The 25704-nt window shown below is 40.4% G+C and overlaps 3 protein-coding genes across 3 annotated transcripts in view; 1 reads left to right on the plus strand and 2 right to left on the minus strand.

Moving 5' to 3' along the window:
- The window catches only part of LOC143355793 (adenylate kinase 7), a 30348-nt gene extending 20685 nt beyond the window's left edge, over positions 1-9663 (minus strand). Inside the window, exons 1-4 of the mRNA XM_076790913.1 lie at positions 9455-9663; positions 4725-5039; positions 2616-2767; positions 1703-1842 (exon numbers count right to left, since the gene is read on the minus strand). Coding sequence (XP_076647028.1) covers positions 1703-1842; positions 2616-2767; positions 4725-5039; positions 9455-9648 — 801 coding nt within the window. The 5' untranslated portion in view covers positions 9649-9663. The remainder of the gene's footprint in view (positions 1-1702; positions 1843-2615; positions 2768-4724; positions 5040-9454) is intronic.
- LOC143355792 (synaptotagmin-10) overlaps positions 1-25704 on the plus strand; it is an 89962-nt gene that overhangs the window by 40654 nt on the left and 23604 nt on the right. The gene's annotated exons all lie outside the window — the stretch shown is intronic.
- Positions 10411-15341, minus strand: LOC143355544 (adenylate kinase 7-like). Its single transcript, XM_076790435.1, has 3 exons — positions 15253-15341; positions 11299-11649; positions 10411-10419 (listed from the first exon to the last, which is right to left on the minus strand). The coding sequence occupies exons 1-3, from the start codon at positions 15307-15309 to the stop codon at positions 10411-10413; spliced, it is 417 nt and encodes a 138-aa protein (XP_076646550.1). The 5' UTR covers positions 15310-15341.

The following is a 25704-nucleotide window of genomic DNA, read 5'->3' on the forward strand; positions in this document are numbered from 1 at the left end:
GCTAATCAAGAGAGAGAGAGAAAGAGAGACGATATTATAGTATAGAGTAATAGAGGATCAAAGCAAACGCAGTTTTTCCGGTCCTTCATTTCATATTTTTCGTTCACGTAGCATTGTTCTCCCGTTCCGCGTTCCCGAGCTCGTGGCGAGCGATGCATGCGAATTTTCGTGCAATAAAGCAATGTGTTTTACAAATACTGCGAACTGTCCGAGACGAAGGCGCACACTGGAAGATTATGCAATGTTTATTCAATCGGAATGGAGCTTTTATTGAACACCATACCATACAAAAACAATTCTAAAGGTTTTATCCTGTGTCGAGAGGAATTCTTTTGTATCACTTACTTTGCGTTGCCGTCGACATACCGGGTAGACCGAAAGTCATGTTACGGCTTAACTTTTCCTCAGGAAATCAGAAATTTTTTATTTTTTTTTCACACAATCCCGTAGATTTTGGCGGGAGAATGTCGAAAATCCAAGTTTCAATATGAGGTGACCACTAGTTCAAAAGCTATACTATTGGATTACATTAAAAAAAGTAAAAAATTTCTGGTTTCCTGAAGTAAAGTTTAACCCATGGTACAAATAAAGACAGGAAGTGAGCGTTAAACAAAGCGAAAATAAAAATCTCGTAGTCGGGAAAAATGCAAGTCAAAATCTCACTGGTCCCTTTTGCACCACAAATTTCGACCCGCCCTACGTGTGACAGTCAATATTGTTCCCGATTAAAAGTGAGAAGGAAGTTGATAATTTAAGTTACGAAACTGATAGAAGAAAGTCGATATTGTAAGTTAGGAAACTGAAGGAAGAAAATCTGATGAAGAACGGAAGAACGTGCAGAAGAGAGTAACGGCAAATCTACTCCTGTCTTATCTTTGGCATAAATTATATCATGAAGTTGTAAAGTTGCGGGACCGTCTGCAATCTGCTAATAAATCGAAGAGTTAGGCCAATGAATTGTAGAGGCGCGACAGTTACGAGCCTTCATATTTTTTATGGGGCAGATGATCGTGATTTATAGGGTCGAGGGTCGCGTTTAAGGATTCAGTGGCTCTCGGCGAGTTTAAAGGTAACGCGACAGTGGAAAGTTGCCACGTGTCGAAACGCCGTGAGGTAACGCTTCGGACATCAATCACGAGTTTCATTTCTGGTCGCAGAAGTTGATGTCGCGATGATGCATGGGACTTCGGTCAGTCGCAACTTTCGCACGCGTTGAACGTTTTTCGCAACAACGTGCAGCGAACCCGGCTTCAAACTGTGCGGGCGCGTATCACATAATTCACGAGACGATCATTTTTCCAACGTAGCTCACTTATTTTTTTCACCGCGGATCTTCATGCGAAATGAACGTTTTCTGCATATTGGAAACAGCAGGAGCTAAATGACACTTCTTTCGAGAAAGAGCTAAGAATAATATATTACCATAAGCAATCAATTATTTGCAAAGAATTTATTTTGCCTTTAGTTCTGTACCGATCGTTGAAGAGGAAACACGTGTTCTTTTACAGTTTTCGGTAAAGCAGCCTGTCTTCAAAATATTCGAAAAAGTATAATTTTCTTTTACAACAATGTAATAAAATGGCGGCGTCCGTACCTTCCGAGGATCGTATTCGTCATCGCATACTTTTTCGTTTTCATGCGGGATTTAATGCAACGGTAACAACGAAGAAAATTTGCGATGAATTGTATGAAAAGGTCTTACCCACTCCGCCATTTTCTCCTCTCGTTGCCTCTTTCGTTCCAAGAGTTCCCTCTCCGCCTGTTGCTTCGCGATGGTTTCCGCGGCTCGCGCTTCCGCTTCTGCACGTCGACGTACTTCCGTCGCCCTTTCCGCCGTTAATCCTGGTCGCGTGAAAAGCTTCGTGAGAATTTGCGCGGTGACGGGTAATGAAAAGCCATTGTCGAAATTGCGCATAAAATTTTCTACCGACACTTCGATTTTCGCGTCTACCAGAATTGAAACGTCCGGGTTTCAACAGTAATGTTTACCAACCACAATATTTTTCCTAAACAAACTTGTGACGATTGTAATACAGTGAATTCTCGATATATGTCAGCAACGCGGATTTTGTCGGCGTCGCGTATCGTCCAGGAGTCATTACACAAGTAAATATCATCGGAATTATATCATATTTGGTTTCAAAGAAAAATTTGGTTTAATCAGAAAAATGCTACGAATATGTTGGTAAAAGTTTCATAAAAAAATGAAGAAGTTTTGTAATTGTCTTGTCACTAGCGCTTAGTAGTCATAGGTTTCTTATGACTTGTAGACGGATATGACTCTTAGGTTTCCAGCGTGTCCTGTGTATTTCAAATGCGACGAGAGAACCTCCGATTTCGTATTGGTGTCAGTAAAAGGAACGTCGGGGCTGACATATAATGAGAATTTACTGTATTTCGGAAAAGTCCGAATAAGATGTAACGGTTGGAATACCAGGTTAGTTGGTAGCAAAGGTAAAGGGATTTCTCTCTCCGAAATCCAGAGATACGTTCACAGTTTCTTCGTGCGACCAAAGTTTTCTCAGTAGATCAATTTGTCAGTGTGCCGAGGTTGTTTGCCCCGGCGAAGTGATAAACGATAAAACTGGCGAAACCGAAGGTACTCCAATACTCACCGTAGTCCAGCGGTGGTCCCAGCTTTTCCAGACATTGATAAATCGTGGGGAACATGTCCGGACACACGTCCTCCTCCACGGGGATGATCAGTGGGTGAATTTCAATTTCGTCGAAAAATTGCAGAGGCGTGTTCTCGTCCGTGTTTCTTTTTCTGAAATCGATCAATCGCAAGGAATTCTAACCGAAGTAAATTTACACTATCGTTGGAATCGTCAGAGTAGAAAAATGACGCGATACTTCAGTTCAATCGCTACACAATTTTCTATCTATACTATGCTCATCGATCCTCGTAAACTATCGATTTATAGTTGTATTTGTCTTACTTTGTTCAATTTATTTGTACATATTTCCTTTGCCACGCTCGTATCGATTATTTTATTTGCTCAGTTTGCGCACTTTACTCGTTATATTTTTTAAATAAATGTCTGGAAACGAATAAGTAAGCTATTTTTTCCACAATATTATTGACTATACCAGGACAATCTTTCTTGACTATAAGAAAACATTTTTCAGTCGCATTTGTTTACTGATTTATTGAGCGGCACGAACGTTTCAATTTGTTCGACGCCAACGCCGTTAGTTGCATAACCGTCATAGCCATGCAAAAAAGAATGAATAAATCTCATCGGAAGAACAATGAAATTTTTCCACCAGAAAAATTGACTCTAAAAAAAGAGAAACATTGCAAATAAAAAATAATTTGATATTGCCCACACGAGACCTACGCAAACTGACGACGAATCGAGTGAGCTTTGTTCGAAATTGGTGGATTGATTAATTCTCGTTACACAGATTTATAAAACGAGAAAAACGCGTTTTAAAATTTTCAAACTCTGTCGCTCATCGCACCGAATGGTCTGTAGTTTCGTTATATTTGCAAATTCGTTCGCAAAATTTTGAGATGACATTTTTAATATGTTGTACTTTAGAAACTCTCCCCCCACCCCCCATAAAAATGTACAGCAGTTAATTATGTGAGCCCTGAGGCCACGCTCATCGCGGTTAAAATTGCATTAAATTGAAATCTTAAAAATGTTGGAGCGTTGGGTTGGCCGCGGTACACGGATCAATGGCTCGCGCAGCAAATGCTTCTGAAATATCACCGTCCATGTTTTCCGATTTAATAACGTTTCACGTCGTCGATTATTACGTTATTCGAAAATATTTCCCCGCAGACCCATGGCAATTCCGCTCGTACCCGCGCTGAATATTACGAAAACCATTGCAAGAAGAACGTCACATGAATAATGTTTCCAACCTCATTGGTTCGCACTCAGAAAGCGTTGAATTTCCGGTAGTAATACGCATCGCGTTACTATTGCAAAATGGCGTGTGCAAAGAAATCACGCACAAATGGAACGAGCCATGCCTCTACAGTTGCGGATAGAACTTTGTGAAAGAGAAACTTTGTTCATAAATATACTAAGAAACGAAAACACTTTTATACACGAAATGCATGCATATTATCCAGAATTTGGAAAACACTCTCGCATGTTTAGCTTTTGCGTAACACGTCATATTTTTATCAAAATTCGAAAATATTTTTCGAATTGCTTTCGGTTTTGGTTTTAGAATGACAAAGTCTATAAGAATCGCCCAACAGGTATTGAAAAAAAACGAAACAAGTTTTATTTTGTTGGACAGTGTAATTAGCCGTTGTACCCCGTATAGACTATGAAACATTGTGCGCTAATTACCCGGCTGTAACATTTCACCGCGTTTTTCTGCATCGTACAATGGTCACTATGTTATAAGCACATTCTATTTAAAAAATAAAAAATAAAAAAGAACGAGGTTTACGTCGCCAGATATAAACACGGTGTACATAAATTCTCCGCGTTGCGTCGAGCCTGTTTCCACGCGGTTCAACAAGCTATTAAAATCCGCGAACCGCTCTATGTCGTGATTTTTGTTAATTAAGCTCGTTGCGCTCCGTTGTCCCCCCCCCCCCCTTTAAAATAAAATGGAGTGGAAACAGGTTCTCCAAGTGTGCTGGAATTTAATTACAGTTCCATTAACACTGTTTTTCTCTCTTGACGACAAGGCGAACGTCCCGGCCTGACCGAAACTGGCAGGAACAATGGCGCCTGCTGGCTCAGTTCCATTACCTGAACTCCTTTAAGCGTCGGATCATGTGTTTCTCGGTGTAATGAGTGCCCTGGATCTCCCACTCCGGCCGCTGGATAATTCGTTCTTTCAGGAACTCGTCGCTCGCCTCCAGCGACACCACCAGCTCGGGCATGATCGTATAATGGTCCACCAAGTCGTTAGCTTCTTCGTCGAAATCCTCCTCCTCTTCCTCTACATCCTCCGCCTGTTCTCTTCCGAACAGCATCTTCGCCTGTTCCAATGTCTTAGGGTAACCGTCCAGCACGTATCCCTGATTGTGACACTCCAGCGAGCTCAGCTTCCTCCCGAATAGTCTTCAACAAAAATTATGTATGCTCACAATTATTGTTCAGAGGTGCGCCGGAAGAGACACTAAACAACTCTATCGATAATCCTAAATGTTACGGGGACCCATAAGTAATCAATTATTTTGAAATCTAAAACGAACTTTGTAGTAAATTCAGTTGCATTTGTAGTTGCATTAAATAACGCATGAAAATGAAAATGTGTGCGATGACGAATATGATCCTAGAAATATTACGGACGCCGCCATTTTATTACAGGGTTGTGAAAGAAAATGATACTTTTTAGAATATTTTGAGCACAGGCTGCTTCACCGAAAACTGTAAAAGTGTTTCCTTTTCAACGCGATCGGTACAGAATTCTTTGCAAATTAGTTATGGGCACCCCTAATACAATCAAAACAGTACGCATCGTGAGATGAAAGTTTGTAGAGAGACTTAATTGTGCTATCCAGTTAGAGAACCGAGACCCTCCATGTAGCTCATTAATTCGACAAATGAGGAGTGCAGTTCGTGAATAACCTGACATTTCGACAGTCGTTTAAATAGCTAATTCATCGAGCAGGAACGTAATTTATCGTGCTTAATCGGAGGATCGGACAGCCCCTGAACTGGAACCGCTGTATCGAAGAGATCGTCGCCGACGCGTCGAACGGCTCACGGAAGTTCAACTTCCGATAATAACTCGGGAAAGTTAATTTTCCGAGAAGCAATCCGATGAGCGCGACACTCGTGAAAGGAATCGATCGCAATTATACCCTAACCCCCGTCCCGTTCAGTATCCAGCTGCAGCGGGACTCCCACGCGCCATACAACTTCACGGAACAAGAATCGGTCCTGCCCGTGTTACGAAACGCGTTTCTATTAGGGCGGGTAATGTGTTTGATCGGATCCCTTAACGGTATGTCAACTCCGAGTACTTGTGTGCAGACGTTGATCGATCAACCACTACACCAGCCACCGTGTCGCGCATCTCATTATCTTTCGAGTCAACGGCTATTCCATGGCTGCGGCGGAAACCATGAAGAGAACTACAAAAGAATCACCGGTTCGTGAATAAATTGCTATAATCGATCTGAACTCTCTCTCTCTCTCTCTCTTTATTCTGGTTTTTCTGGTTTTTTGGCAAATTTGTAATGTTGACAATTGCTCTGCAGGCTGTCCCATTTCAAGTTCCGCATGCAATTATTACCCAAACTTGCTGTAAAAAATATTTCAAATAAAATTTACTCTGTTTTGGAGGAGGGAATCTTATGATAGGAAGCCTCCTTTATGTGGACGTGCTGTTTTTTTTTTTATTTATATGGAACGGAACTCACTGTCCTATAATACTTTCTTCTTTGAAGGTCATTCAAGGTCATTTAGTGCCGTTCAAAACTTGCACGACTGAATCATGCTGGTTGAAAGTCTGTGTAGATCTATGAGAATGGTCAAACTGAAGAGATGATATAGGTTGAAGAAAATTGTACTCAATTTCTCTGGATGGGGCACCTTATTGTGATTACGGTAACTAGCTTAATTAAAATAACAGTTTGACTGCGTCAACAAGTTGGACAGTTGGATTCAATGTTGTGGAGTTATTTCGAGCAGGGAAGTAAATAAAGCATAATCAAGGAAGCAACGAAGTTATACGAACGTGACGCTAAGGCAAAGTAATAATAATAGTGACGGAAGTGGCAGAACTGTAGATGGATAAGTTTAAAACAATCCTTGAGGGAGTGGTCTTCGCGCGATGGGGTGAACGATGGAAGTAACAAGGTCTGGACGCTCGGGGAAGTTTCAATTTCTCGGTGCTCGAGTCGAAGCAAAACAATAGCGGACGGCTCGATCGAAGTATTTTCTACGAGAACAGAATTGTCGAAATAGTTCGATACAATCCTACTTAAGATTCTATTATTTCATGTATCGTCGAACAAAGTATTGACCATAATTCTTCCAAGTTCTTAAAAGAAGTGAAATATCTCTCCGATAAGAAGCTTATACTGTATATCAACGGTAGCTGCATTTGAATTAATATTTCCGTCATAACAAGCAACCGGCGACTTATGTTCGAGGACGCGCATCAATATCAATCTCTCTGTATAAATCCATGTATTTGCTGCGTTCATAGCGGGCAACCGATCGGAAATAGAGTGTACATATCTATCTGAAAGAGATCGCTATGTGTACAAAAGCAATCGGACTCTGGGAAGCAATAAGTTGCCGGATGAGGAGGTAACAATGCCTCGACGATCAGTCGTAGCAGTAAGAAAAGAGGAACAGGGTCAAGGGAATTAAAACGGAACCGAAGAATTTATTAATTTCACCGATCCTGCCGATTAAACTTGTCGTCCAGTTATATTGCTCACGAAACGGATCAGGACGATGAGCGGAACATTTCAAGGGCCCGGTCTTCGTAGATTCGCGATAAGGTAGAGTGACTACATTACCGACGAAAAATGGTTTCACGCGCCTCAAGTTTTCGTCCCTAAATAAGAATATTTTGTCGCTGGTAAAGGGCTCGTTCGAAAGAGGAAGGTTCAATCTAGTGCGCGCTGGTCACGATCTGCCGAGATTATGCAGATATTTGATAATATAAGCGTTAGAAGTAGGCTTGATCCAACTTAAGGGCCCGGTCTTCGTAGATTCGCGATAAGGTAGAGTGACTACATTACCGACAAAAAATGGTTTCACGCGCCTCAAGTTTTCGTCCCTAAATAAGAATATTTTGTCGCTGGTAAAGGGCTCGTTCGAAAGAGGAAGGTTCAATCTAGTGCGCGCTGGTCACGATCTGCCGAGATTATGCAGATATTTGATAATATAAGCGTTAGAAGTAGGCTTGATCCAACTTAAGGGCCCGGTCTTCGTAGATTCGCGATAAGGTAGAGTGACTACATTACCGACGAAAAATGGTTTCACGCGCCTCAAGTTTTCGTCCCTAAATAAGAATATTTTGTCGCTGGTAAAGGGCTCGTTCGAAAGAGGAAGGTTCAATCTAGTGCGCGCTGGTCACGATCTGCCGAGATTATGCTGATATTTGGTAACATAAGCGTTAGAAGTAGCCAAAAAATTGACGATGTGCTTGCCGTGGAATCCGAGCATTTTTCTGCCATTGGATGAGTTTTCTGGATGAAATCGAGAGCAGGGCGCACTAGAAAATATCTCCGGCTACAAATTCAGCTATATTTTGTCATGATTCTCTGCGAAACATGGCCGAAAACTTGGAGCACGTTTCAGAATTCATAATATAGAGAATACAGAGCAAAAATTGTGACAAGTTTAGTCAGAGACTTAGGACCTTAAGTCTGTGTCTGAAGGCTGTGAATGGAAATTATTAATTAAACACGACGTCGCTGCTATGAATCGTGGAGCTGTGTGAACGAAAAGGCTTCCCTCGGTTCTTCCTCGTCTTTTATATTTAAACGGCAAGCTCTACTAGTCTGGAAACCGAGAAATGATCACCGGGCCGGCCAGATACTGTGTGCTTAAGCGACGAGCACACAATCGAGAAAGTTGAACCGTGGGGAACAGCGGCGTGCTTTTACACGGACGAGCGAGCCGGACCGAGTGAAGTGTTAGCAACACTTCCGGTGGAAATAGGCGCCCGTTTAGGGGATCTCGATGACCGAATTAGCAAATGACGGCGTGCTGCTAATTTGAAAATCAGTTTAGCGAAGAGGGGAGAAACTGGAGATTGAAAGTAGGACGATCTTCGTATTTGTCAACTTTGATGATGAAATCGAGGAATGTTTTAGGTTTTAGGCACGTGATCTTCTCGAGAAGAGAGACAGATTAATAATTGATTCAGATTCGTATTCGGTTTGCATGGCAGTGCATCTGTCAATATTTTGGGTCCTTCTAAATTAACGTAGAAACATCTGATTTTACAGGAACTCGTATATTTTATAAACAACGACGAAAGCCCTTCTCACCTGAACATTAATTTAGCGAACCGGGAAGAAATTGATAATTAAAAACTATTCGAAAGGCATCGTTCTTTTCGATGATACTATGAAGGATATTAGGGGAAAGTTCATAATGGTTTTTAATGGAGGAGAAAGATAGGTATTAATTTGAGATTTTCATTTGGGTTAGTATGTAGTACAAGTATTAATTGGACAAACAAATTTCTGTGCTATGTCCTCAGATAAAATCAGAGGATTCCTCACATAAAATCTGGTCGAAAATGAGGAATATAGTTCTTTTATACGGGGCACCATTTTCGAGAAAACCGAGTTTGAAAATTCGGGAATTAAAATATACAGGGTGTTTGGAAAATCGTGGTACAACCGGCAAGGGGACGATTTTCTCGAAAATGAAGCTCCGTATGAAAAAAACTGTGTTCCTTATTTTCCACTAGAAGAACAAAAGCGTGACAGTCAAGGCCAAATGCCTGCCGGCCCCCTTAACATCAGTTAGAACGCCAATGAAACGGAGCTTCGACTAACTTGTTCAAAAGAGGATCGTCCAGTCGTCCCTTATTTCTCTCCTTGTTGCGCTCTATTTCGCTCAACAGTTCGCGCAGCTTGTCGACTCTCGTGGCATCGTCCTCCCCCTCCAGATCCTCGTCCTCGTCCTCGTCCTCATCATCCTCGTCGCCACCACCTGTTCCTTCCGCTGTGACCTGTTCTCTCGCGGTCATGGCCTCTTCTATCTCGGTTGTCTGTTGCAAACGAAGACGCAGAATGTGGCCGCGATTCTCGTAGAAAAGACGCCTAACGCTAGAATCACAGCTCGAAGTGTTCCTCGCTTCTCTCGCGATCATTGGAAGAAAGCGTTTCTACTGGAAATTCTCGAATGAACTTCTCTTTCGAAGCACACATCGTGATAGACAATTAAATATTTACCCTGGGCGAGGTTGCTCCCCATTACGTGGCGTGCAAGGTCAAGCACACTCTCCTGTATAACTTTCTAAAGGTCTCGGCAGTCGTTTATTAAACAAAGTGAAGTTTTCTGAAAAGATAAATGGACTTTCTTTCTGAACGAGTATCTTATTTAAAAGCACGTACGTTGTACTACTTCTGGTTGAAACGTCGTATTCTTCCATTAAATTACTACTATTTTGACGGTAATCAATTTTTTGAAAAGCCATGTATGTTCATGTACCAGATGAAATCATATGAACATATGTGCAGTAAAGCCTCGATCTAAGCCGAACGGAGCTACACGATCTTAGTCAGTTCGCCTATCCCCTCCACTGGGGGCATACCACGCAAGCATAAACAAGTCGCACAGTCCGGTATCGGGTTAGGTATATCGGTGTGAACCACTACTAATCCACTGACAAAATTTCTTTATTTTTCAATATTTATTCATGGAACTTTCACCAAATTATTGGTGGCATTTTTCTGATTAAACTGGCACTAAACAGGATTGTCGACGCAGTCACAAGTAAACAGTAGCCCTACACGATCTATGTCGCAGCACGTATCCGAAGATTGGCCTTAGATCAAGACGTTACTGTATTCTTGAATACGGTCGATATTCGTTTTGAGAAAGGGTCCATTAATTTTTTCATAAAATGTTCATAAAAATCACGATCTTTCCATTAACACTAGGTTTACCGAGCATTAAAAGCGAGTATTTTACATCAGTTTATTAAAATAAGAAGAATGTGTCTATCCAAGTTTTCAGCAATTTTTTAAATAATATATACCTAAGGAAATATAAGGATCTTCAAGATCTCAATAATCGTAAATTAAAAATATTAGAACCCGTCATTTTGACGGGTCCCATAAACCTAGTGTTAATTAGACATTGATCTTTTAACCCGGCGAGGGTTGCCGTGCATTTCGAGTGGCATAAAATACCGAAAATGTTCGCGTTGCTGGGATAAAATCAAGAAATAATTTTCCCGAAACGTACATCTTAGGACGGACACGATACGACGGTATCCGGTTAAACCCTGTGCCCGACAAACAAGCGGAAGCTTTTTTGTTTCAGGGAGAGCTTTCATAAATTTGAAAATCCTCGGGAGTGCTTTATACGTTACACAGTCCACCTTAGCGCCCATTAAGCCACTTAATCGAGGCCGTGCATTTGAATTTATTGTTCCACGGGAGCACAGGGGGTAAACGTGCCAAGATATATTCTTAAATTCTTCGGAGGCCATAAAGCATCCGAGTCGTTGCTTTTTAAAACACGTTCAAGAGAAACGGCTCTGCGATTTCACGAATAATATTTACGGAAAACGGTGCTTGTACAATTTCAACGTTATGTCTGTCGGTAGTTTCTGAATTAGTTTTTAAGACTGTTCGAGGCAGCGTGTAACGGTGACACACGCGCGACTAACCAACTTCTGAACGGTCTCCTCGATCAGCGATTTCGCGTGAATGTAGTGCACGCCATAGTAATCCGCGAGATATCGGGCGACGATACTCTTCCCGGACGCGGGAGGTCCTAGAACGATCATTTTCAGCGGATGCAGTTTCCGTGCTGTCCTGTATTCCATTACGATAGCATCGACGTTCTCGTGAAACGGTGCATCGTGGTGCCAAGTTATCTTATCGGCAATATACTCGGCCTCGACGTTCAAGTTCACAGTCATCTGGTCGTACGTCTGTTGCGTGACTTCCGGTAATAAGAAGGCTTCCTCCTGCGGGATTTTCTTCACCTTGCCGGCGCTGAGCGCTCTGCTGATCCTCTGCGAAGTTGCAGAAACGAGTGACGTCACAACGATGCAGTGTCCGTTGCATCAGATGCTTATCAGAGCAAAATATATCCCACCGAGTCTTTCAGATCCACTGAAATTCATTTGTTCAGTTACTAGGCACAAGAGGAACAAAAATAAAAATTATATGACATTATAAAATTGTATACAATTTTTTGTTATATTCTAAAATTATAGATCCAGTAGTTTCAATATATAATATTGCTTTTTCTTCGGTTTATACGCGTTTGTATAATTAACACGTTCGCGCCGTGAACTTCACGGACAGTGAAAATTTCAGTGAGCTGCGAAAATAGACAGGCAATTTTTCTTGAAGCTAGTTGTACTATCCGATATCTGATTAGACATGAACAATAATAGTAAGTTAACTGTCATTAGTAATGACAGTTGGTCGTTACTTTGAAATGTATATTAATTAGAAAAACTTAAGGTTGTATAAAATTAAATGAATAAAAATTGGCTTTAAAATATGAATGCTGTAGCATTCGTGTCACTTTGCATCTCTATGAAAATGAATGCGAACGTGTTAATAGGCAGCTTTGTATTTCTGCTTATGGCAAAACATAGATTGCATCTGGGAATTTATTGTAGGAAAATTGAATGATGTAGAGTGAAGAAATGTTTGCGACATCGCGCAATATTATAGAACAAACTTTTGCTGCACGATGCATTTAATGAGGCTTATTTAACGAGCCAACTAATATGTTCCTTCAGTATTTGGTGCTTCATGCTTCAGGAACGGGAAACGGGTGAACAGTTGCCACGAGTGTATCAAAACTAAGAAAACTTTTGATCACAGCGATAGCAATATTTATTTAAAAAAATTGCAAGGAGGAGACTAGAAACGAACTCGAATCAGTGAGAAGGATAAAGCAATTTCTTTAATCTTGATCTCTAATCTTTAATTGATCACAGCGATAGCAATATTTATTTAAAAAAATTTAGGAGAGTAGAAACGAACTCGAACCAGTGAGAAGGATAAAGCAATTTCTTTAATCTTGATCTTTAATCTTTAATTGATCACAGCGATAGCAATATTTATTTTAAAAAATTGCAAGGAGGAGAGTAGAAACGAACTCGAACCAGTGAGAAGGATAAAGCAATTTCTTTAATCTTGATCTTTAATCTTCAATTGATCACAGCGATAGCAATATTTATTTAAAAAAATTTAGGAGAGTAGAAACGAACTCGAACCAGTGAGAAGGATAAAGCAATTTCTTTAATCTTGATCTTTAATCTTTAATTGATCACAGCGATAGCAATATTTATTTTAAAAAATTGCAAGGAGGAGAGTAGAAACGAACTCGAACCAGTGAGAAGGATAAAGCAATTTCTTTAATCTTGATCTTTAAACTTTAATTGATCACAGCGATAGCAATATTTATTTTAAAAAATTGCAAGGAGGAGAGTAGAAACGAACTCGAATCAGTGAGAAGGATAAAGCAATTTCTTTAACCTTGATCTTTAATCTTCAATTGATCACAGCGATAGCAATATTTATTTTAAAAAATTGCAAGGAGGAGAGTAGAAACGAACTCGAATCAGTGAGAAGGATAAAGCAATTTCTTTAATCTTGATCTTTAATCTTTAATTGATCACAGCGTAAGCAATGTTCATTAAAAAAAATTGCGAGGAGACTAGAAACGAACTCGAATCAGTGAGAAGGATAAAGCAATTTCTGTAATGAAACTATAAAGTATAGAAAGAATGATGTGTGGTTCCTGTATCCTGCAATGAAACATTTTTAATTTTGTATGAAATCTTTCGCCTAGACAGAACAGTGATACGTCGCGCGTATTCCCTTAGGTTATTAGGAGAAAGACGAGCCTGAGTAGCTCAGGAACAGCTGATTAATCGGTTGTCGAGAAGCCGGTAGATCCGAGGGAATATTTGGTTAATTAATTTCAAGATCGTTGTTTCCGCCCGCGCGCGCGCGCGCGCGTGTGTAAACGTGCGGTCTGCGGAGCGGCTGATATCAGGGTAGATTTGCTAGCTGTCAATTAATAGCTGACCCCGAAATGGATACGTTCTGTTACACGGTGGCTCGTGATACCGCGATACCAGCCCGGTATCGCGATTTAATGGTTATACCTCGTGTTACGATGGAAATGCGCAGGCTGCTACATGTTGCGCTCGATGACGTATGTAGATCCATTATCGTTTCAATGAACTCCGAGCGCGCGATCTATACCGCTGATAAGGTATACGCTTCCTGGGAAGCAAGACACTGGTCGACAGCCGGCCTCCGCGGAGCTAATTGATTAACCAACTGGGGAATAAGAAAGAAAAGTTCGGGAAACGTGATTAACGACGAGGAACCTGACGGGGTTTCGATGATTGATCGGCAAGAGGGGCTCCGGAAGGTCGGAGGAATCGTAACAGTTAGGGATGAGCAATATGAATGAATCGATGAATACCGGCTGAGACAAAATTGATGGGAACGCGGGTCGAACTTCATACTTTGTCTTAAAGTACCGCTTCCGATGGGTCGATCTTACGTACAGAGACGATGACAATGATCTGTCGCGACCTTGAACTGATCTTGATACTCGGAGAAGTGCTATAAATTAATCGACGAGCGCCGGCCGCGTTGATGGAAAATCAAAGACACCTAACTATCTCTCCATTTTGTAGATTATCTTAAATTTCAATAATAATCGTCTTTTTATCGACGATTTTTATCGTAGAAAATTTTAGAATGACTGTTACTTTTGGTCCCTGCTTTGGGGCCATCTTGGCGACAAATAAACAAATACGTTTATTTATAGATAAGCACTAAATAGACAAATACAATTCACTTATAAATGATATTCGTGAATCGTGGAACACAGACTCAGCCTAAAATTACGGAAAAATTGGTGAAACTTGAAAAGCAGTGACGATGACCTACGATGACCTTGAACAGGCGTCAGACCCGATTGAAGTGAGATTCTACGGAGAACAGGTCCATAGTCAAAGAGGTAATTTCGAACGGATGAGAAGCGTCCAGATTAGGAACACAACGTGAGGAACAATAGTATGCGGACAGACCGATGATCAGCTTCGACAACACAAACATAACGACCTGTCGCGAGCGGAACACGCTCTAGATAGCCGGCCGTAAGTCTCGAACGCTTCCTTATTATAAACTTTCTAATTCAAGGTCGGATCGCGACGCACGACTGAACCCACCTTCGTATCAACTATAACGCGCAGAGGATAAAAATACGTGGTTCCATTTAAAAGAGATAAAAGAAGCCTCCGGGAAAAAAAGTGTCTGGATGGTGGGAAAAACTTTTTTTTTCAACATCTTTTTTCCCTTATCCAACTCGTCTCCGTTTCGCCGGCCTCGGCGCGATCATACTGAAACGTCTTTTGTCTGCTTGACTCAATCTCCGGCAATCGCATCGACTTTATCGATTCGATGACAGATGATGCGCGGAGAGCATCGTGGCGAAATTAGGTTGAACAATCTTCAGTTTACATTTTATTCCTGTCCGAGTTTCGGAAAAAGACTTCTGCTGTCGTTTCGTAAATCGACAAATGCAACAGAACGTTAAATAACAATAATAATTATATTCTGGCCGGTGACGTTACCTTGACAATAGTGCTTTGAGAAGCTATTCCCTGTTCCGCTGCTAGGATATATCTCATCGGGGGCCAACTCTGCAATACTGTGATTACAATCCTGCGAACAAAAGAGACAAACTAATTACTCAAAACTTCTACATACCATACATCAAAATAGACGTAACAGTAAATTCATATTTTGTGGTCCGACGTTTTATGACACTACCAACCGAGGATCAAGAATAGATTTTGTTGTACAAACTAGATCATATTTCTACAATTTTTACTATATTTTTCTCTGAAGATATCTTCTAATTATATCATGTTCTTTACCCTGGTGTGTGTAAAATAGTGAAAATGGGAATATGCATAAAAATCCACTGTTTGGTTATAATACTTTCCTTTGTCATTCGGTTTGCCTGATTTGTATTTAATTTTAGGTGTCTCTAAATATTTTATGTTAAATCTTCCTTTGATTAGAGTAAAGGAGCAACTGATTTTGATTTTTAGGAGCAACTAAAATGACCACCGTGAAGATTGAACTGGGAAGTTTTTAGTTTGAAGTGTCGATTAAATTAAATACCACCGAGATACTTTGTTCATTCAAATGCGACCGGGTTGAGCGTGAAAATTGTCAGCTGGCTGTCGAACGACAGACGTAGAACAATGCTTTCAAAGATTCCACGTCCCAGTCCCCTTTTACGACTTTCCGTGACAGATTCGATTTCTCGTGTTTTCTGTTTCTGATTTAATTTCTCCATCAAGGCATTTATACTAGCCTCGAGGTACACAGACAAGACACATTCCTTCCGCGCATTCCTCCAGAGTCCCTACATCACGTCAGCGCATAGTTTTCCAACTAACTGTCGTTCGCGATGAGTGGAATTTCTGATCAAATTTCTAGTTAAGTAGAACAATTGGGTAACGAAACGTTGCGAAACTTATTTTGGCTATTTTTATACCTCCTCTTTCGAATTTCCTTTATAAACACCCACACACCTCTAAACAACCCTCGCATTGCGTTTATGTGATCGTTACACCGCTTCCGTAAAACTGTACCCGACGGAATAAAAGTAATTGAAAAATTTATTAATCTGTAGTCACTTTGCAATATGTGAGAGGGAAACATATATAGATTAATTAGCAGATATCAAATTGCAGCAGCGTTTAAGAGAGCAGTTTTTAAATATTTACAAACGCAGACAAGTTGTTTCAGTATAAACTCATGTCAAAGGACACCGATGTTTTTAAAGCGATGCCGTTTCTGAGCCCACTGAAGTGCAATTTTAAGCTCACTTCCTACAAAAAACAGAAAGATAACCTTTCGCAAACTATCTTTATGGTTTCGCATAAAAAATTTCTATAAGGAAAAAGTCTAGTTTGAACTTTTAATGTCGAGTGGGACTCAAAGGTTTAGACATCCCTTACAGGGTCGAATTGATTGGAGCACAGTACGAGGGTTGAATAGAAATCTGCTTGTAGTAGAACGGTATCGAGTATCGGTAAAAATAATTGAATAGTTAATTTGTTTAATAATTTAACCCTTAGCACTCGGATGGTGACGTAAGGCGCCCCTGAAAATTGCTGTATCGTTATTCAAAATATTTTTACCGTATTAAATTTGTCTGTATTTAATAAATTACTGAACACTTCAGTATTGTACGAGTAAATTGCACCATTTTCGTATGTGTAACATGAAAAGGAATATATAGAAGGGAAATATATAGAAGGGAAATATATAGAAAGAATATATAGAAGGGAAATATATAGAAAGAATATATAGAAGGGTTTCGTTTTGGAGTTAAAATAGCTTCGAGTGCAAAGGGTTAATATTATCAGTATTTATGGATATCTCAAATCAATTCCAACGTAGGTTTGCGAAAATCTTCATTCAATTGTTCCGACGGAGAAACAGATCTAAAAAATCCAGAGGGGGTCTAAAAGTTAAAATGAAGAAATATTCGGACTAAATTGCGTCGTTCGATCAAAAATTCCCTGATGTAAACGGAGTTTTAAAAGAACCAATTGACAACAATTGTCTCGCTGATATATCAATTTCTGGAGACCTGGAAGATCGCATCCGGGGAGAATAAATTTTTCGCAAATATCGTGCGCATCTGTTCGCTGCTTATGGGGACTAATGTCCCATAGCCAAGTGCGAACGACGAGTCGATTGTTCCCGGTTAACAGGCCGAACTGCAGCCATGCAGCTGCATAATGGCGCGCGGCGTGTTGCACGGTGACGAATGCGGCACGCGAGCGTGTTTATCACGCGGTTTATCCGGCGTTAAATCGCGATAGACGTTCCAGCCGGTTTCGGTTTAACGTCCGGCCGGAATTAGGGTTACGGCGAGCCATTGATGCAGCCTGCCGCGAAATTGCGTCGTTTACCACTGACGTGATCAGATCTCGGACGTGCAACAGGGGGATTTTGTTGGCGCCGTTGCCGAAAATCGGTAGGAACGGCTCGTTCTGCCAGGCCCTCTTGAACAGGTGATGCAGAGGCCCCTCCTCGTCCCCGTAGGTGATACCGCAACAGATCACCACCGTCTTCAACTTATTCTTCAGGTTCAGCTTCTTCTTCGCTACGACCACGTTCTTCTCGCACCGTATGTGCTCTTTGAAATTCGGATGCGGTTTCCGTTTCCGGTAGTCGTCCTCGGTGAACGGCAGCTTCGGATCTTCTGGATCCAACGGCTTGGTCAGGGCCCAAGTCATCACGGTCGATATCAACACGAAGTGCCGCACGTCCTCGCTACGCCTAAAAGCCTTCGGCGTTTCTTGCTCCATTCGCTCTAACTCCCTTATGATAGCTGAAAGGTGCCGAGAATATGAGACGCTCGGGACACGGCCATTAGCGCGTTTTACCTCGTATCGCGAGCTGCGAGCCACGTGCCGTTCGCTTAATTGTGGGAAAGATAATAATGGACGAGAAAATAAATACAGACAGCTGTCTCTCATTGAACAAAAATTAATAAGCGCACTGCGGAGTTTTATGCGAAATCGAAATTGTCTGTATTAATTGCTAGACGATTGTTTCTTGCCTGAATAATTGTCACCAGACGAAAATAGTATAGTGCCGGGTATAAAGAAAATACAAAAAATATATTCATATCATTTCATGTTTCCATTGGTTACTGCTCAAGAATGATTTTTAGTATAACAACGACACACGGTAGATCGTCATTACGATTTACCAACAGAGCCTGAAAAGCCCATACAGGATATTTCACCTAACTCGAGCATCTAAAATATCTCGCTTGTTTTTTATGAAAGAAGACAATTGCAAGCGTGTTTACAGTCATCGGTCAAGGTTCAAGAACATTTCTCGAAACCCTACGGGGATCATGTCATCGTTATTTCACTATTTACATCAAGTGCTCTACTTTCACGAATTTTTCATACTGAAGGTCACGTGAAGGTCATAACATTACAGGTCGTTGGATTCGTCTTGACCTCGACTATCGCACAGCGACAATCAAATCACATCATTCCATTTAAAGAAACTGCGATGACCTTGAAATCTCGAAAAATATAACCTCCAACTTTTTGCCCATCACAATATTTGTCCCTCTGAACTAATGTTTTTCTCTGAAATTTTCTTCTATCGTAAGAAACAAGCGACATGTTTTAGGTCGAGTTAGGTGAAACACCCTGTGTGTAGATATTTGGCACGCGAAACCATTTTTTGTCGGTAATGTAGTCACTCTACCTTATCGCGAATCTACGAAGAACGCGTAAAGATCCGCGGTTTGCTTACAAGCGTTTGCTTATCAGTGTTCCGTCTAGGGGTAGAGCAAATAAAGGACGTCTTAATGCTTACACTTTTTCTCGAGTGATCGGAGCAAGTAAAAGTGAATCCGCTGGTAGAACAATGCTCATCGAGGGAACAATCGCATCGCGACGAGCACTTCCGTTTCATATCCCATTGTCCCCCGCCACCGAGGCGGGCCGTGCGCGAATTGCTCTTTGTTTTCAGAGGAAATTGTATGTACACCCATTCTCTCCAGTGATGGTTTTCCATATTTCAGGCGAGTGCTTGCGTACTTTCATATTTATCTTCGCGAGATAGTTTTTCCAAAGATATAATTATCGGGGAGACCGTCCGATTCGGTTACCGCTTTAAATTCGGAATAATTAATTGCAACAAAGCAGGGGAAAAATGAATAGTATTAACGGCTTCCCTGAAATTTTGTTCTGTAACATAATTTCAATGTATCTTCTATACCTTGTCATGTTGCCCGAGTGCGAATCTTTACGCGAACGAAATTTTACTGTCTCTTTTAGCGAAGGAAGCTACTCATTAACAATGACGGCTTCCTTCTTGATACACGATTATTCATATTTTAGGGGTCATTCTTTGTGACATGTGGGACGAAAATGGTTAAAAACTGTGATTTCCGTAATTTTTAATCGTCTACAATTCGTAGCGACGTTAACCAATTCCGATGAAATTCTCAGCAGGTTCATAAAGAAGTCCGCCGAACCGTTAACTAGACGCGACCCCTTAATTACTATAAGCTCTGATTCCAACCTTCCAAAGCCCAGTTAGCTTCCTCGACCTGACTCTGGTCCTGCGTGATGTCGTACACCACGATCCCGCAATTCATGAGCTCGGTCAACAAGGTGTTCCGGTCTCTCGCGTCTTTTATAATCATCTTGATGCCTTCAGGCAGGGGATACTAAAAAGGTGCAATAGAATTCAGAGTGCTAAAACTAAATTCAAGCGTCGAGGTATCGATCCGATGATCCGCGTTAACAAGAGAATTTTTCTTTTCCAGATAAAAAATATGGATCTTCTTGTACTGTTTTTTAGATAACAGGTGCAACTATAAACTTTGTGTAGGATTTTACTGCGCTCTTATTAACCCTTTGCGCTCGGCGCTATTTTCATTCTAAAACTAAATTTTTCCTCCGTCTTAGAATATTTTCATTTTATTCATACGAAACTGATCCGATTTCCCCATATAACAATTAAATGCATAGTGAACTATTAAATACGAATTTTATGATGTAACAAATATTTTGTAATATTTTTTTTTGTAATTTCTTTGAAATAATGCCACAACAATCTTTAGTGGCGCTTCGAGGTCACCACTCGAGTGCTAAGGGTTAAGTTCTCTGGAAATCAATCTTTTTCGCTCAAAAAAAAATAGAGTCGCCAAAATATATGTCGCCAAGGCCTGGACGATAGATGTCACGAAATTATCCCCACTTCCGCGGGGTATAACACGGCTCAAGTATGTCTGTTGAACGATAAACGACACTGGCGAGACCCGAGTGGCTGACATATATCGAGAACTCACAGTATTCGTTGATGCCAGAGAAAACTCGAAAATGAAAATGGCAGTCTTTTAAGTGACGAACGTCGACAACAATTTCCACAATGTACAGTCATGAAACTTGTAATTCGTTGACAGAATGTGCTAATTATAATGGCGTTTACTTCGTTAAATAAGATTTATTTGGAAGAAAAAGACAACCGAACGTGATACCAAGTAGTCGTTCAACTTTCTTCGAATTTTCTAGACTTTAACCAAATTTGCAAATTAGCATAACAATTCGCGTTTAAATACGTACGAATAATGTGATGCAGTAGTCGACAACCTCGTCGACGACAAAACGCGTCGAAGCGAAAAGAATCGGTGCCACGCCATCGTAGAGACGCTGAAGAATTCGCGTGAACAAAAACATGGTCGAGAAACAGCGTGAAATCGGTTAACCGAAGATGTACCCGTCCGCGTTGGCCACAGTGGCATAAACGGGATCGTTGAAATCGCCTGATGTCGTGGCAAGAGAGATAAATTAACCGAGAAACGACAAGGCGCTTTGAGAGTTCGTCGCGCGGCGGAGTCTGGCGGATTAGCAGGGAACGGCCAGGCGTTAATCAGACTAAAAGGGACGCCGTAAGTATTATTTACCTCGGGGTTTGAAGTTGTACCAATCACCTCGTACTTTTTCCCAGTCCCGAAGCTCAAGGCTACTCTGCGAAACTGTTCGTCCTTGGCATCGGTTTGACGGTCCACGAGCCTTCTATCTTCTTCCTCTTCCTCTTCCTCCTCCTCCTCCTCCTCCTCGTCGTCATCGGCTCTTTTCGGCTTAACATAATCTCGTTCCGATAAGAGCTAAAATTTTCGAATCATTGCATTAGGTTACACTAGTTAGAAAATATCTTTTCACAAAAACATCTTCTACAGTTTCAATCGTTTACAGTGAATTCTCGATATATGTCAACAACACGGATCTTGACCGCGTCTTATATCGTCCAGGAGACATACGTCCCTCGGAATACGCGTCCCAGGCCTCTCGAGTTTCCTGGCCCTCTACGAGGTATATCCCGCGACGTTTATGATCCAGAGCTTGGCGACATAAATCACTGTAACGCTTCGATCACCTTCTTTCGACGAACTTACTTAACTAACCAAACAGGAACTGGGAATATCCAATTTGTCAGACTCCTTCCATCAATCTACATTCTTCGAATCCTAATCAAATTTAATTTGTTGAAAGTATCGCAGCAACAATTCATTTTGAAGCTCCAAGAAGGCTACTTGTGTTTTTATTGCTGGTGGTCAAACAGCCAAGGTCGAGACCAATTCAATTACGACAAGGTGACCTTCGTTTCGCCTTTAGTACGGAAAGTTGAAAAATAACTGGCAGTAGATGGAAGAGTATAACTGCTGAAAATGATGCTTTGACATAGTGCAAGTCGCTCGTGTTACTGTTCAAAAGAAGAAACAAAATTAGAAAATATGGAAACTAGAGGGGGAATATTAAAATTTGAAGGAAAGATAAAGCGGCGAACTGAAAATGTAGTGTTGCGAGAGTGCAAGGGAAAGATGGAAAAGTATGTAAAAAAATAGGGGAAAGTAATACATTTTTTTCAAGAAAGGGAAGGACTCGTGTATGAGAAATGTAATCAAATGAAACAGAATTTGCAGGTCACGAAAGAACCGAGAGACTCCGTACCGAGGTAAAGAAGTTCAGTTTATGATGAAAAATGTATTTGATGGAGCAATCGTGTAGTACTGATTTATATGAGAATCAAATGATACAGCGATTCGATCCTCGGCGGGATAAAGATTGACCTAGGTGGCGCCAGTGACCTAGAAAAAAATCAATCTGTGTTTCAAATGTTAGTTGGTCCCTTCGAGAGAAGATTCTCTGGAGTTCTGTTAGCCGTCGGTCCACGTGCAAACTGACCTAAGCCCCGGCCGGATCGCATGATCTACTGCGGGCTGTGTAACAGCTGGCCTTAATCTACTTAAACAGAACGGTGTTTGCTCGACCCATGTCAGCGTCAGAGTTCAGCAAACCGTAATCTGATTACATTGGTAATGGCCTTGAAAACATAAATGTCAACCGATCTATCTGATTACGTGTTGCTCTTTCTCATCGTTAATTAAAGCCGCTCACAATGATCTCAGCTACAAACCAGAATAAAAAGGAACTTTATGTGTTACCTTAACACGTTCGCGGACGCAAATGCTATTGCATTCATTTTCATAGTGATGCAAAATGACGTGAAGCATCAAATTTTAGCGTTCAAATTTTTAAGCCAATTTTTATTCATTTAATTTTATACAACTCTAAGTTTTTGTAATTAATATACATTTCAAATTGAAATTTGTTTTTGTAATTAATATACATTTCAAATTGAAATTTGTTTTTGTAATTAATATACATTTCAAATTGAAATTTGTTTTTGTAATTAATATACATTTCAAATTGAAATTTGTTTTTGTAATTAATATACATTTCAAATTGAAATTTGTTTTTGTAATTAATATACATTTCAAATTGAAATTTGTTTTTGTAATTAATATACATTTCAAATTGAAATTTGTTTTTGTAATTAATATACATTTCAAATTGAAATTTGTTTTTGTAATTAATATACATTTCATTTGTCATTATTAATGACAGTTAACTTATTATTATTCTTTATTTCTAATCAGATTTCGGATAGTACAACTAGATTCAAGAAAAATTGCCTGTCTATTTTTGCAGCTCACTGAAATTTGTACTGTCCGTGAACGTGTTAATAGATAAAAATGCTACAACAATATTTTCAAATTCTTGTCATTTTTTTCAGTATCTTCTGTTTCTCCTTCTCATTTTTCGAGCCTGGCAATGTTGTCGTGCACTGGGACACCGCGATAAAGAGAATTTCAAATTATATTGTTCATCGGCATCACGTCTCGCTCGATTAGGTTCGTCGCAGTCCTGAAATTCAATAGTTTAAAGGGAGCCGCCGTTAAACACCCAGTTAACGTCGCTCGAGCGGTGGCGCTCTAATTGTAATTACGGTGTTTTTGACGCGGAAAGGGAAATTGCATTGCCGGGAGCGTAACAATGTTTTCTTCAGCTATTCGCCGGCAAATTGCGTCGGTCAGGAATAAATTCAGTAATGTCGTTGCTAATGAGTTAAGTGAACGGCTCGTCGCATCGCAGTCCGTTCAATGGCTAACAGGGCTAATGCAGTTTCCAGAGGGGCTGGAGGGTGGGGTGGGGGTTGGAAATTTATACAACGCACATACGGCCGAATGACCAAATTAAGACGACAAAAGTAGATTTATAAATTTTCTCTAAACTAATGACACATACCATCATAACGTACTCTAAGAAACGGCCTACAATATAGCGTGAGAATTTTTGTTGTTAACGCAACACAGTAGTTGGTGTGCATGCGAAAAGTGAGGTTATGGTTCGGACGGCGAATCTCAGTTGTTTGCGCCAGTATTGTTGACGACGTAATTGCGTTCATCCTATTTTCTCGAATTTAAATTCGCCAAGTTTCCTACATGGATATTGAAGCGTCAGGTACGTGCTTTCATCTGCAATTATGGCTAACCCAAAGATAAGTTGTACATACTGTTAATATAGTATGTTCTATCATATACAATTTTTTTTGGGTTAAAAAATATTGATATGCTTACTTTGGCTAGAGTTATAAAAAAAGTTCCAAATAGTGCCACCGATTTTTCTTTGCTAGTTCGAAAAAATGGCTCATAACTAATATAAAAAATTAAAAAATGAGTCCCCATCTTTGCCCTATCGATCAACAGATCGGATTGTTTACAGGTAGTAACCAGGTATATTTAACTGGATGCTGATATCCTCGGACCCTCTTGTGACAAGTATGCGAAAAAAGAACCGAAAAAAAGAAGCAAAGTTCAATCAGGTTGTATTAAGTATGCTAAGAATGCCTACTTTCTATAGCAATGGTAATGAAAGCAACGATGACGAGCTTGATGATGATGCTACTGACGATGCTTATGATAATGATGAAAATAACAACGAGTTTGTAAAATAATATTCTTATTGCATATTATATCTCACTAAAACCTACAGAAATAATTTCGTGTTTTAATTTATTTAATTTTTTTTTCAGTTATTAGGACCTTGAATAAGTTCTCGCTGTTTCTTTTACAAAATAAAAGCTTTTACCCAATGTCCTTGCTTCTGGATCATTCCAAAAACTTTTAAACGTTATGAAACAGTTGACTCATCTACTTGTAATGTTTTTCCAAGTTCTGCTAGCGTCTGACATCGGTCTTGATCGAGTAATTCCTCCAACTTTTCGTCTTCAAATTTTTTCGGTGCGCCAAAACGTTCTTTATCCTCAAGTTCAAAATCATTATTTTCGAAGCGTCGAAACCAGTCTCTGCATGTCGTATCCGACAAAGCATTGTCACCATAAGTCTCAACAAGAATTCTATGTGCTTCAGCTGCAGATTTCTTTTGAATAAAGCAGTGCAATAAAATTCCCCGCAAATACACTTTATTTGGCACAAAAGTAGACATTTTCAGAACTAAGAAAAAATTACTTTGTTTACACTAAAGTGAACTACCATACACTGAAATTTAAGGTTAGATACACTACTGCCTTGCATGTGTGTTACCATTCGAAATTCCACGAACGGGGTACTGCTACTGTCATTTTTGAAGAAACAGCGAGAACTTATTCAAGGTCCTAATAAAATACTACGGACCCTTGACCCATTTTTATGACCACAATTACCCCTAAGTAGCTACTTTTCCGAAGATAATTATTAAGCGGTCTTCTTATAAGCATTTCTAACCAGAATTTCAAATAAAATCTCCTGGCCTCACGCTTTTCTGCGTTAAAGATGTATTTATGGACGGGCCGGGCGAGATTACACGCGAAAATTGTGCTCACGGCCCGAGCAAAAACTCCGACTTACATGAACCTTAAATCGAGGGTTAGATGGTTTTCGCGCCGGGCAAAAAACGGGGCCGTCGAGACGAGCCCGACGACCAGGGACGTCATAAAGTTTCCAAGACACCCCGATGGATCAACATATAATTACGGCGGCGCAATCAACGAATTTCTCTAGCACGCCGCCCGGTATTTATACGCTCGTCATATCCAGTTTTTCGCCGAACTTGAACATTTAATCCTTCCCGGAAAAACCGAACGAGGAGGTGTACGAATTTTTACGCGCCTACGCGCTT

Source organism: Halictus rubicundus, chromosome 7, assembly GCF_050948215.1.
Source record: "Halictus rubicundus isolate RS-2024b chromosome 7, iyHalRubi1_principal, whole genome shotgun sequence".
NCBI lineage: Eukaryota > Metazoa > Arthropoda > Insecta > Hymenoptera > Halictidae > Halictus > Halictus rubicundus.